This window comes from Hypanus sabinus, chromosome 10, assembly GCF_030144855.1.
Source record: "Hypanus sabinus isolate sHypSab1 chromosome 10, sHypSab1.hap1, whole genome shotgun sequence".
NCBI lineage: Eukaryota > Metazoa > Chordata > Chondrichthyes > Myliobatiformes > Dasyatidae > Hypanus > Hypanus sabinus.
Window position 1 is genome coordinate 63,128,514 of NC_082715.1, and position 14,289 is coordinate 63,142,802.

General features: G+C 36.0%; 1 protein-coding gene across 6 annotated transcripts in view; it reads right to left on the bottom strand.

Moving 5' to 3' along the window:
- The window catches only part of allc (allantoicase), a 48,890-nt gene that overhangs the window by 8,969 nt on the left and 25,632 nt on the right, over positions 1-14,289 (bottom strand). For all 6 annotated transcript variants that reach the window (XM_059981981.1, XM_059981980.1, XM_059981976.1 and 3 more), the window contains exons 7-10: positions 9,221-9,353; positions 1,252-1,407; positions 244-317; positions 9-117 (exon numbers count right to left, since the gene is read on the bottom strand). In XM_059981981.1, coding sequence (XP_059837964.1) covers positions 9-117; positions 244-317; positions 1,252-1,407; positions 9,221-9,353 — 472 coding nt within the window. The remainder of the gene's footprint in view (positions 1-8; positions 118-243; positions 318-1,251; positions 1,408-9,220; positions 9,354-14,289) is intronic.

A 14,289-nucleotide genomic window follows, 5' to 3' on the forward strand; every position in this document is an offset into this window, starting at 1 on the left:
CATTATACCTTTAAAATGGTTTGTGTCGATCTCAATGTCCGTTATTAAGCCAGGATGCCCAAGCTTAAAAATGGCCCATTCACAGCCAGGTACCTGTAAAATACCTTTGTCATCTGCCTGGAAAAAAAATATTTAAAAATCCAAATCAATTCATATTTATTTAGAAGTTATGGGTTGGAAAATTACGTATGTGCGTACAGGCTGCTATCACTATCATCAATTGGCAAAATGTTGGTTTCCTACCTTTAATATTGCTGGTCTGTCCAGTCTTCGGGCAGTTTCCCATCCATCAGACATAACTTTGGATCTTCCAATACCTTCATATATAAGTCTTAAAATGTTAGGAATATTAAAATAGTTGGAAAAAAAAAGAAATTAAAATAGAGGAAGGATTATTTAAAACAAAAAGAGAACATGCTGAAAAAACACAGTGGGTAAGGCAGCATCTGTAGAGAGACAAACAGTGTTCAAGTTCACTGACCATTTATAGAAGGCTTTGTGTGAAAGATTGACTACTTGAAATATTAATTCTGTTTCTCCTTCTACTGCTGCGATCTGACCTGCTTTTTGATAAAGGGTTATTTAATTTGCCTCTAGGAAGAGTATTACATGAAAAGAATACCTCTAATTACAAAATAACATGATGTTAACACCTGTAAATTCTGTTGTTAATTTGTGTCAAACACATTATTGCCTAATTATATCTGGATATGTCCATCTTATTACCAAAACAATAAAGAAATTGCTACATGTACAAAAATGAAATTTTGGAAACTTTACATAATGGACACTGGATATTGGTTCTTTTAATGAAATGAATGCTTCATTGGTAGAACTAATTGCTACTATCATTGATAAGAGTAATTCTTCTACTAGTAATTAGTTGCATAAAATTACACAAATCCTTTTAGATAATATAAATAGATACAGTGTAAGGTGCCTATTTTGTGTGACAAAATTGCTATGTTAAGGGCTGTAGCTCCAAATTTCCACCCCCTGCCTCAAATTATGCTTAATTTTCTAGACAGTAGAGCATCTACATGAAAATGATGATAATGTGAGTAAAGTTGGGTTGGGCTTTTGAGGATTTGATACTCAAAGTTATTCTGTTAGGAAAATTTCTTCTAAGAATAATAAGAATATTGAATATATATCTCAGAACTTTAAGTATATATTTTATTAAACTGAATAAAGTAAATCATCCTGCTCCTTTAATAAAATTCCTTGAAATGAAATGAAATGAAACATTACCTATAATGTTGTTAGGGAGTCCAAAATGAGCATTGCTGAATCCCATGCATACACCTCCATTGACCATTGCAACCAAATCTATTGTTTGCCTCTGTGAAATTGCTGACCAATCATTGTGGCCTATGCCATAAACCCTCAGCCGTGCAATCCCTCCGTCTGAAGAAAGAAAGCATAGTATTACATGATTTTTGCAAAGCTGACAATATCACCAAATAAAATTATTGCATGACAAACCTATGTGTGTAACGTCATGCATCTATGAAACATGCCCTGCTACCTGTAAGCAAATTTCCCAAGTGGCATGCAATAAGTAAAGTTGGTATTTCCTATTTTTCAGAATGATCAAGACTCTGAGGTGTCTCTAACCTCAATCTGTTGCTCAGTCTCCTCCCTCGTCAAGTTGCACCGGGCTCAGCCAGTTGCCTGCCTAAAATTGTATAGGAAATGCCAATAGTACGCAACTGCTATCCTGGTTCTTTCACCACAGTCATCCTGCTGTGTTGCTAAGATCAAATGAGCAATTCTAATTTAGTATTAAAGTAGATAACTGATATATGATTGCGCTGTATCATGGTTTATGGGAAAGTCAGGATGATAATGTAGCTGTTTTGTCAATGGCTTGGCAGAAAAAACAATATCCAGTGAGCTCATCATGTCAGTCTTGCTGTCTCCTACAGCAAGAGCTATGGACCCTCTGTTTCCCTCCACAAGCTCCACATACTTCTAACTAAACTGAGGATGGGAAACCATAGGCCCCAATAGTGCCTTTCCTATTACAGGCTTTGTGCACCAAAATTGAGCTGTTCAGCAGATAGAATAAATAAAAACTCTCTAAGCAAGTTTTATGGTAGATTGGATGTTAGAGTGGACTATGAGACTATTAAAATAGATAAAGCAGTTTTCTTCTTCTTTTCAATCTTTTTATTATTGTTATTAATATCAACAAAATACAATTGATACATAGATAATGGGATTACAAACATACACATTTCATCTGCACCTGAAAGAATACATAAGCAATGATTACAGTATAAATGAGTATTCCCAAATCATGAACGATACAATATATAAATAAACAAGGCAAATCTAGGTATATCATGATAAGTAATTTAAAAAAAAACAGAAAAAAGAAGAAAAAAAATACAAAAAAACCTAATCTAATAATCTAATAGCTAATAAGGAGAAAAAAAGAAAAACTGAAAAAAGAAAAAAAAAGGCTGTTTATAATGTCTCATAAAAATACAGAATCATCAGTGTCATCAACTCCGATCCTTTCAACATATATAAAATCAAAACTGGAAAATCAAATAGGCTTGAAACAGGGTCATATTACATCATATGAAAATATTGAATAAATGGTCTCCATATCTTTTTGAATTTAATAGAAGTATCAAATACACCACTTCTAATTTTTTCTAAATTTAAACATAACATAGTTTGAGAAAACCAATGAAATACAGTAGGAGGATTAATTTCCTTCCAGTTCAACAAAATAGATCTTCTAGCCATTAGTGTAAGAAACGCAATCATTCGACAGGCAGAAGAAGATAAATGAAGTGAGTCCATCATTGGTAAACCAAACATTGTGGTAATAGTATGGGGTTGTAAATCAATGTTCAATACCGCAGAAATAATATCAAAAATACTTTTCCAATATTTTTTCAAAAGCGGACACGACCAAAACGTATGAGTTAAATACGCTATTTCAGATTGACATCTATCACAAATAGGATTTATATAGGAATAAAAATGAGCCAATTTATCCTTGGACATATGGGCCCTATGTACAAACTTAAACTGTATTAATGAATGTTTGGCACATATAGATGATGTATTAACTAATTGAAGAATTCTATCCCAATTCTCAATAGGAATAATGTTAAGCTCTCTTTCCCAATCATTTTTTGTCTTATAAAGGGGCTCTGAATGTATCTTCATAATTATATTATAAAGTTTTGATATAAGCCCTTTTTGAAAGGGGTTTAATTCAAACAAACTCTCCAAAATACCTGAAGACACAAAATTTGGAAAAGTAGGAAGTACAGTATTTAAAAAATTCCTAATCTGTAAGTATCTAAAAAAATGAAATCTAGGCAAATTATATTTGTTAGATAATTGCTCAAAAGACATAAAACAATTATCCAAAAATAAATCAGAAAATCGTAGTAATCCCTTAGTCTTCCAAGCCGAATAAGCTTGGTCTATAATTGAAGGGTGGAAAAAACAATTAGATACAATAGGAATATTTAAAACAAACTGAGTCAACCCAAAAAATTTCTGAAATTGAAACCATATACGTAAAGTAGGTTTAACTATCTGGTTGTCAATTCGTTTCGGCAATTTAGAAAGAGCCAAAGGGAGAGAAGTCCCCAAAATAGAACCCAATGCAAAACCTGGTACCGATTTAATTTCCAGGCTCACCCAATGAGGTCTAAAAGATCCATCCCAATCTTTCAACCAACATATCAAATATCTAATATTAACTGCCCAATAATAAAATCTGAAATTAGGCAATGCTAGTCCACCTTCCTTCTTTGCCTTCTGTAAGTATATTTTACCTAACCTGGGATTTTTATTCTGCCATATATATGAGGAAATTTTTGAATCCACATTAGCAAACAAAGATTTCGGAATAAAAATTGGTACCGCTTGAAAAATATATAAAAACTTAGGTAAAATAACCATCTTGATAGCATTAATCCTACCTATCAGAGATAAAGATAATGGTGGCCACTTAGTAAACAAGCATTTAATGTGATCAATTAAGGGTACAAAATTAACCTTAAATAAGTCTTTATGGTTTTTTGTGATTTTAATCCCTAAGTAAATAAAAGAGTCATTAATTAATTTAAAAGGTAAGTTTCCATAGATTGGGGCCTGTCTATTTAAAGGAAACAATTCACTCTTATTAAGAATTAATTTATACCCAGAAAAGTCACTAAATTGAGCCAACAATGATAAAACTACAGGAATAGATTTCTCAGGATTAGAAATAAATAATAATAAATCATCTGCATCCAAAGATAACTTATGAGTATCTGTCCCATGATTAATACCAAGAATATCCTGTGATTCTCTGATAGCATTTGCCAAGGGTTCTAAAGCAATATCAAATAAAAGTGGGCTAAGAGGACAGCCTTGTCTAGTACCCCGAAATAAATGAAAAAAGGGAAATCTTTGATTATTAGTAAACACCGAGGCTACTGGAGTATGATAAATCAGTTTAATCCAGGAAATAAATGTCGGACTAAAATTAAACTTCTCCAACACATTAAATAAGTATGGCCATTCAACTCTGTCAAATGCTTTCTCCGCATCTAATGAAATAACATATTCTGAAATATTATGTGAAGGAGTATACACAATATTCAATAACCTTCTAACATTAAAAAAAGAATAACGATTTTTAATGACCAGTTTGATCTTCCGAAATAATTTGGGGTAATACCTTCTCCAACCTGGATGCAAGTAACTTGGAAAAAATCTTGGAATCTACATACAATAAGGATATTGGTCTATAGGATGCGCAATCAGTAGGGTCTTTATCTTTCTTCAATATTAAAGAAATGGAAGTTCTATAAAAAGATTGTGGCAAGTTGCCCAATCTAATTGCTTCTTCAAAAACCTTATATAACCAAGGAGAGAGAGTAGCGGAAAAACATTTAAAAAATTCTGTTGTATACCCATCCGGACCAGTTGCTTTCCCAGAATTCATGGAGGAAATAACCCCTTTGATTTCTGCCTCAGTCATAGGAGTTTCCAATAATGAAAGATCATTTAGTGATAATTTTGGGAAATTCAATTTCCCAAGAAAATCACACATGGTACCACAATCCCGGGGAAATTCAGAATGATACAGGGAAGTATAAAAATCTTGAAATGATTTATTTATCTCATCATGGTTAACTGTCAAATCCCCATTTTGCTGACGGACCTTAGTAATTTGACATTTAACCAAAGCATTCTTCAATTGACTAGCTAGCAGTTTACCCGATTTATCACTATGTATATAAAAATCAGATCTGGACTTCATCAGTTGATTTTCAATCAAAGATGTAAGTAATAAACTATATTCTGTTTGAAGTTCAACCCTTTGCTTGTAAAACTCCTTACTAGGAGTGATCGAATATTTCTTGTCAATCTCTTTGATTTTATCAACCAATAAAAAGCTTCCTTCTTTATGTGTTTTCTCAGACCAACAGAGTAAGAGATAATCTGTCCACGTATATATGCTTTAAAAGTGTCCCAAAGTGTTCTGTAAGAAATATCTTATGTGGAGTTGGTTGAAAAGAAGAAGTCGATCTGTTCATTCATAAATTTAATAAAGTACGGATCTTGCAATAAGGTAGAGTCAAATCGCCATTGTCTAGCATTAGGAACTGTATCCATAAATTTAATAGAAAGTTTTAATGGAGCATGGTCAGAAATAGCTATACTATCATAATCACAACCATTTACTGAAGGAATCAAACAAGAGTCAATAAAAAAAATAATCAATTCTCGAATAAGAATGATAGACGTGTGAGAAAAAAGAAAACTCCTTGTCCTTGGTATGCCGAAATCTCCAAATATCAAAAACTCCATTATCAGTCATGAAAGAGTTGATACAAGTGGCTGACTTATTGGGTAAAATCTGAGTAGATATAGATTTGTCCATCAAAGGATTTAAACAACAATTAAAATCACCACCCATTATCAACTTATATTCATTTAGATTAGGTAAAGAAGTAAATAAGGACTTTAAAAAATCAGGACAATCCACATTTGGAGCATAAACATTAACCATAGCAACCTTTTTATTACAAAGTAAGCCCATAATTAACAAAAATCTACCATTCGGATCCAAAAAGATATCATGTTGGACAAATGCAATAGAGGAGTCAATAAAAATTGAAACTCCCTTTACTTTGGCATTTGAATTCGAATGGTACTGTTGACCCTGGCAAAACCTAAAAAAGTGATAATTGTCCTCCTTCCTCACATGAGTTTCTTGTACAAAAATGATATGAGCATTAAGTCTTTGGAATACTTAGAAAATCTTCTTTCGTTTAATCAGATGGTTTAAACCATTCATATTCCAAGACACAAAATTAATGGTCTGAGCCATATTTCTAAAATCAACCCTTTGGTATAAAAAGGGTTAACCAAATTATAAACTCATGCACCTGGAAGAGGAACAAAAATAAAGAGTGGACTCGGAAGTGATGACGTAGACATATTTGTAGTTCAAAAACAGCCCAAATGAAAAAACTAAAACAAACTAGATAAGGAAATATAGAGTTAGAAAAAAGACCACCCCCCACCCCCTCAAGAAAGAGAAAAAAACAACAGCCAAAAATAGGCTGGGAAAAGGAAAACATGAAAATGATTCTACCCCCATATCAGCGGAAGACCACTCCGTATATAAAGGATATATATTAAAAAAATCCACCCAAACTTTAAAAATTATGATCACTATACTAAAAACCAAACTTCTTAATATACTTGGTTGTAAAAAAACCTAAAAGAATATAATCACTAAGAACTTATAAATCAGGTTATAACCCAAACAAACCAAAAAATATTTAGACTGTGATAAGCGATGCATTGTAGGAAGAAGACGAGAGAAAAAAATACCGCCATCTTAAAAAAAAACAAAAATATTTTTCCAAAAAACCACCATCTTAGTAAAAAAAAAATTCACCTTCAAAGGGTTAAAAATACACCTTCGAAGGAACAAAAATAATAGTCAGCAATATAGTATAATGGTTAAAGTGTATAAAACAAACCGATTAATATGATGAAAGAACACTTTAACTTGAATATAAAGTGTAGAGTAAACCCACACCAATAGCCAGAAACAAAATCTGGTTTGAGGAATCAAAAACCATCCTACACGATCAAAAACCCTCATTTGTTAGGAATGAGATTCCGTAACAGTAGGGAAGTTCTCATTTAGAAAACTTCTTGCTTCAGATGTAGAAAGGAAAACTCGGCGTGGAGCGTTTGGCGGCAAGATTCTGAGCTTCACAGGGTATAAGAGCGCAGGTTTTAGATTTTTCTCATAACATTCAGACATCAGAGGTTTAAAAAGAATCCTTGCCTTCATTACTTCAGGACTAAAATCTCCTACTAAGCGGAAACTGTGATCCTGAAATTTAACCATCCCTACACCCCGAGCCACACGAATAAGTTGCTCTTTATCATGTACGTAATGAAACCAGACAATTACAACCGAGGGTTTAGCTGAAGCACTTGGTGATCGACACTTGATTCTATGAGCACGATCAAGTAATGGGGGGCTATCTGGAATTACAGACGGGAACACATCCTTTAAGAGTTGAGCAAAGAATTTCGAAAGGTCGCCTTGTTCTATGCCATCCGGGAGACCAAGTATACGTAGGTTCTGTCTTCTGGACCGATTCTCAAAGTCGACACTCTTAGCTTTAAGTGTTTCCACCAGTTTAGTGGTCGAAAGTAAATCCTGTTGCAATTTTTCAATTATCAAATCTCGTTTCCGAGCGTCTTCTTGCAGAGATGCGATAAGAACTTGCTGCTGGTTAATTACTGAATCCGCCTTATCCACATAATCTTGAAAAGCCTTTATATCTTGTTTAAAAATTTGTTGTAGTTCATCAAATTTTTTATCCAAAACCTCCAAAAACAATTCATAAGTTAATTCAGTGCGTTGCGGATGAGCTTGCTTCTTTCCATTACCATTCAGGTTCCGCCCAGGTTCTCGTCCTTTAGATCTAAGAGGCATTTCTGAGTACATTTCTCCAAAAATACACAATAAACTCTTAACGATAAGTCCAAAAAATAGCAAGAATCTTTTGGTGTAGGTAAAAATGTTGGATAAGGGTGATCAAAGGTTAAAAAAAGTAAAGGTTATGGAGCGAATCTAAAACAGTACTCACTCCATGAGCGTCTCCTGCTGACTCCTGATAAAGCAGTTTTAAAGCTGCTCATACAAGTAGCTATTGCTAGGGGAACGGTATCCATGATTAGAGTCACACCTATCCACTTTTAAAGGATAATTCTGTGTTGAAATGCCATGCTGTACTAAGTGACATTTTTTGTGCAGAAGCAGGATGAGGCAGTTATATGTCAGTGAGAGTCCTGTGGAGCCACACCAGGGATTCTCACTTCTTTTTTCTTCCTATTTAGTGTCTAGTTAGCTCTGTTGCAATTTATTATGTCAGCACAAGAAAAGCCCTTTCACCATTGAGCACACAGTAAAGCAGTATCCATCATCAAGGTCTCCCATCGTCCAGCACACACTCTCATCTCGTTGCAGCCATTGGGAAGGAGGTAGGAGCCTTAGGTCCCATACCACCAGGTTCAGAAGCAGTTATTACCCTTCAACCAACCATCAGGTTCCTGAACCAGAGTGGATAACTTCACTCACCTCAACACTGAACTAATTCCACATTTCAAAGACTCTACAACTCACATTATCAATATTATTTAGTTCTTTTTTTTCTTTTTGTATTTGCTCAATTTGTTGCCTTTTGCACATTGGTTGTTTTTGTGTAGTTGTATCTATTTTGTTACTTTGTATCTACTGTGAATGTCCACAAGAAAATAAATTTCACGGTAGTATATGGTGCTATATATGTACTTCGATAATAAATTTACCCTGAATTTTGAAGACTTGAGAAGTATTGTTTTTAGTGATATTACAGTTTTGACAGATACATTTCAAATCAAAGATGTTGTTTTCATTAACTTGAGAAACATTCAATTCATTGGAACAAGAATTTAAATTTTAGTTATGAGCTCTAATACTTCATGATGCATAGCATTGCAGCTGGCACTGACAAAATCCTTCATGCATCCTAGGACTATATCCTTTAAAAACACAAATTTGGAATCGCCCACTTGGTCTTTTCTGATTTTACTTGCTTTTTCATTTCAGCTTTGACATTCTAGGGAATGCTGGATTACTTCGCTACTGCATTATTCAATTAGAAAGCCTTTGAATGGTTACCTGGGTACATGTTAAGCCGGATATGAGTCCATCGCTTCTGCTGCCGAACAGGGAAGTAATGATGGCAGGTGTCAACGTAGCCTGGTTGTAGAATTGTCATTGGAACTAACTCAGTCCAGCTCTCTGATTTCAACTGACATAGAAAGAGTAAAATGTGAAAGACTTATCAGCTTTCTCCTGGTAGTCTCCATCTTACTTAAGTTATGAATGTGCCGCAACTCTGAGGGGCCGAAGGGTACAAAGTCGCCCCCTCCTTTTTGAGAATCGCAAGATCGCTATTAATTCAGGTCTGGGACCCAGGAAATGAGAGAGAATCCACAAGGTTTGGAATGTGTCCTGGCCTCAGCGAAGCAAAACCATTAATAACAGCTATTGTCTTTTGGAGACGGAGTTGTGTATTGAGTACTATACTATTCATTGAAGCCCTCAGGGGTCGACCAGAGTGGGCTGGTTGAGGGATTGCATCATCCCAACCTGATTGACATCTGAGACCCCGTGAGTAAGGATAAAAGAGGGTCTGGGGAACAACCCCTTGAGATGCACCAGGAGAAACGCTGGAAATCCAGTGACAGCATTTTATAGCGAATGCCGGTGAGGGCTTGTGTGCGTCCTCCCTTGCCAGGGGGCGGGCTCATCATGGAAGAATGGCTTAGCTAAAGGAGAGGCCACAAGTGAACGGCCACACCAAAGAGACTCCAATGGATCGAAATCATAAAAGGAATCGGCAAGTTTTTCTCCCAAAACTCTCTCTCTCTCCAACCATTGAAAACCCCAGCAGTCCCCAAAGGCTGCAGCCTGCATGAACTGAGTGACTTTTATATTTCCATCGGACAATACATTATCCCTTAGACAACGATAGAGCTTATTTCTTATTGATTATTATTATACCCGCACTTTTAGATTTAGTATTGATGACGTATATTATCTGTATATTTGCATTGACATTATTTTTGTGTATTTTTACTAATAAATACTGTTAAAAATTGTATCATCAGGCTTCAATGGACCTCTCTATCTTTGCTGGTAAGTGACCCAGTTACGGGGTTCGTAACACTTATCCTCTGTAAAATGATGGTAAACCAAAAGAAAATCAAATGAGCTTCCTAATAGACAAACCCCATTTCCAGAAAAGTTGGGATATTTTCCAAAATGCAATAAAAAACAAAAATCTGTGACATGTTAATTCACATGAACCTTTATTTAACTGACAAAGGTACAAAGAAAAGATTTTCAATAGTTTTACTGACCAACTTAATTGTACTTTATAAATATACACAAATTTAGAATTTGATGGCTGCAACACACTCAACAAAAGTTGGGACAGAGGCATGTTTACCATTGTGTTACATCACCTTTCCTTTTAATAACATTTTTTAATCATTTTGGAACTGAGGATACTAATTGTAGTAGATTTGCAATTGGAAATTTTGTCCATTCTTGCTTGATATAAGACTTCAGCTGCTCAACAGTCCATGGTCTCCGTTGTCTGATTCTCCTCTTCATGATGCGCCATACATTTTCAATAGAAGATAGATCTGGACTGGCAGTAGGCCAGTCAAGCACACACACTCTGTGTCTACAAAGCCGTGCTGTTGTAGCCCATGCAGAATGTGGTCTGGCATATTTCTGCTGAAATAAGCATGGATATCCCGGGAAGAGACATCACCTTGATGGCAACATATGTCTCTCTAAAATCTTAATATATGCCTCAGTGTCAATGGTACCTTCACATACATGCAACTCACCCATGCCGTGGGCACTGATGCACCCCCATACCATCACAGATGCTGGCTTTTGCACCTTTCGCCGATAACAATCAGGATGGTCGTTTTCATCTTTGGCACGGAGAAGTCGACGCTCGTTTTTTCTGAAAACTAGCTGAAATGTGGACTCATCTGACCACAGCACATGGTTCCACAGTCTTTCGGTCCATCTAAGATGAGATCGGGCCCAGAGAACTCGCCAGCGTTTCTGCATAGAGTTGATGTATGGCTTCCTCCTTGTGTAATACAGTTTCAAGTTGCATTTCTGGATGTAGTGACGGACTGTGTTAAGTGACAATGGTTTTCCGAAGTACTCCCGAGCCCAGGTGGCTATAATTGTCACAGTAGCATGACGGTTTCTTAGGCAGTGCCGCCTGAGGGCTCGAAGATCACGCGCATTCAACAGTGGTTTCCGACCTTGCCCTTTACGCACTGAGATGTCTCTGAATCCTCTGAATCTTTTCACAAAACTACGTACTGTAGTTGTTGAAAGACCTAAATTCTCTGCAAGCTTGTGTTGGGAAATGTTCCTTTTGAACTGACTAACAATTCTCCCACGAATTTTGGCACAAGGGGGTGAGCCATGACCCATCCTTGCTTGCAAAGACTGAGCCTTTGATGGACGCTACTTTTATACCCAGTCATGATACCTCACCTGCTACCAATTAGCCTGCTTAATGTGGAGTCTTCCAAACCGGTGTTACCTGAATATTCTGTGCACTTTTCAATCTTATTTTAACTCTGTCCCAACTTTTGTTGAGTGTGTTGCAGCCATCAAATTCTAAATTTGTGTATATTTACAAAATACAATTAAGTTGGTCAGTAAAACTATTGAAAATCTTTTCTTTGTGCTTTTGTCAGTTAAATAAAGGTTCATGTGAATTAACATATCACAGATTTTTGTTTTCATTGCATTTTGGAAAATATCCCAACTTTTCTGGAAATGGGGTTTTTATTTCTGAACAGAAGAACCCAAGAGAGTTGGAGTAGAATTAGATCACTTATCGTTTCAGCCCTGTTCTAAAATTCTTTGCCAGTCTGCTTCATTCTCCCCTTCTGCAACAGTTCACTAAAGTCCTCAGTTCATTGATGATCCAAAAATTCATCAGCTTCCTTTTTAAATACCACCAATGATCTAGCTTCCACAACCCTCTATAGTAGAGAAATCCAGAGATTCTCTACCCTCTGTGAGATGTAGTACACCTTTAAAAGACCACCCTAACTTTCCCCTCATTTGATATTCTCCCACCAATAGAAGCATCTCTACACCTATTTTGTCACAACTCTTCAAAATCATGTTTCAATAATGTTGCCCCTCATTCTTCAAAATTCCAAAGGAAAGAAAGATAATGACAGAAAGGTCTATACCTTTGTGGCAGAAGTATAACAGTTAAATAGTCAAATCAAGTTTATTGTCATGTGCAGTACAGTAAGCAACAAGTGCAATGAAAAATTTGCTTGCTGCAACATCACAGGGATATAGTGCAAGAGATGGTCAAAGTATTCCAATGCTGAGGAATAATTTGGGTTGTGTAGGTTGGTTCAAGAAGCTGATGGTTTTAGGAAAACAGCTGAGGGACTTCAAGCATCTGTACCTCTTGCCAAATGGTAACAGAAAGAAGAGAGTGTGACCCAGATGGTTGAGTTGCTTAATGATACAAGCCCGGTCTTGAGGCAGAACAACCCTAACATCTGGGTCAATAGAAGGGAGAACTGTGCCTGTGATGAAACAAGCTGTGACTACTACCTCTGCAGCCTCTTGTATAGAAAATGCCATAACACAATCAGTCAGGATACTGTCAACTGTTCCTCTGTAGAAATTAGAGCATTTGGCATACAACTGTACAATAATTTATATATGGCACAGACTTCCTTGTAGTGGGGCCTGCAACAGAATTTGCTAACAGTTAGAGATTAAGCATGTTTCAGTCTCAGTCTATATTGTGTGTTAGAAGGGATGCCAATGCTGTATGGTGAGGGGAAAAGGAAAAAAGAAATAACAGTAAATTGCTTTGACTGATAGGATTGAGGACTTGAGAAATAAACAGCAGAAGGAATGTGGGGATAAGAAAAAAGAAAGATTAGATTAAGATAAAGGGCAGAATATGAAACTATGATTGAAAGAAAAATCTTAATTTTTCTTAAAATTAAAAAGTCTTAATTTTATATCTTTATATTTCCAGTAACAATTTCTGCAAGAATAAGTTTCGTCACTATTTTATTTTCAATAACAGAGAGGTTGATTAACATAGGAATTGTCACATTTTTTAAAATTGTAATGACAAGACAACTCACTGAGATACGATCATTTCAATAAAATATGCAAATACAGGGCAATTTGATACAGTTATGGGAGTTCCATTCTTAATAGGAATACCATTGTTATAAAGCTAATATTGCAGTAGTTTAACTTAGAGAGATATTTTTAATATATAAATGTATTTGTGCAACTTTCCTCAAAGTGGATTTGCCATTTACTACTGAATGATCATGAACAATATTAACCCCACAGTCTCAAATCTACCCACTGATTTTGTGCTAATGCGTCACTGAATTTGACAAATGGTTGAGTAAAGGGAGAGAGAGTTTGAAAGAAGCATGTAGGGGCAGTTGGCACTTTCTGCGTGCCACTATCCTGAAGAGATACCAGATTGCGTGAACGGAGAGAAAGTTTAAAAGAAGTGAGCAAGGACAATTGGTGTATTTTGCATGCCACAGTTCCTGAGGAAACTTTGAATTGTGCATAATTAAGCACTTGGCAAGGACCAATAAAAAGAAGTTAGGTTTAAGCAGAGTGGCCTTTATGTGAGTGGGCCTTTGTTAGAGTGAAGAGTTGAACTTTGGCTCATTGAGGCTCAGGAGAGGCAAAGGCCATAGGTAAGTTATTTTTTCCTTCATTATCTAATCTTTATTTCTTTCTCATTGCACATTTAGAGCAATGGGCATGCCAGACAGGATGCTGGAATCCTCCTCTTGTGTGATGTGGGAAGTCAGGGAGGTGTCCAGTGTCCCTAATAACTACACCTGCAACAAGTGCATCCAGCTGCAGCTTCTAACAGACTGTGTTAAGGAATTGATGAACTCCAGGTCATTGGGGAGCCTGAGCCTCACAGGAGATACAGGGATGTAGTTGTACTCGGATGCAGGACATGGGTAACTGGTGACTGTCAGTAGGGAGAAAGGGATAAACAGCCAATGCGTAATAACTCTTTTGTTGTTTTCTTCAACGACAGGTATAATGCTTTGGATACTCTTGGGAAGAATGACCTAGCAGAAGAAAGCCACATGAGTCAGGTCTCTGTTACT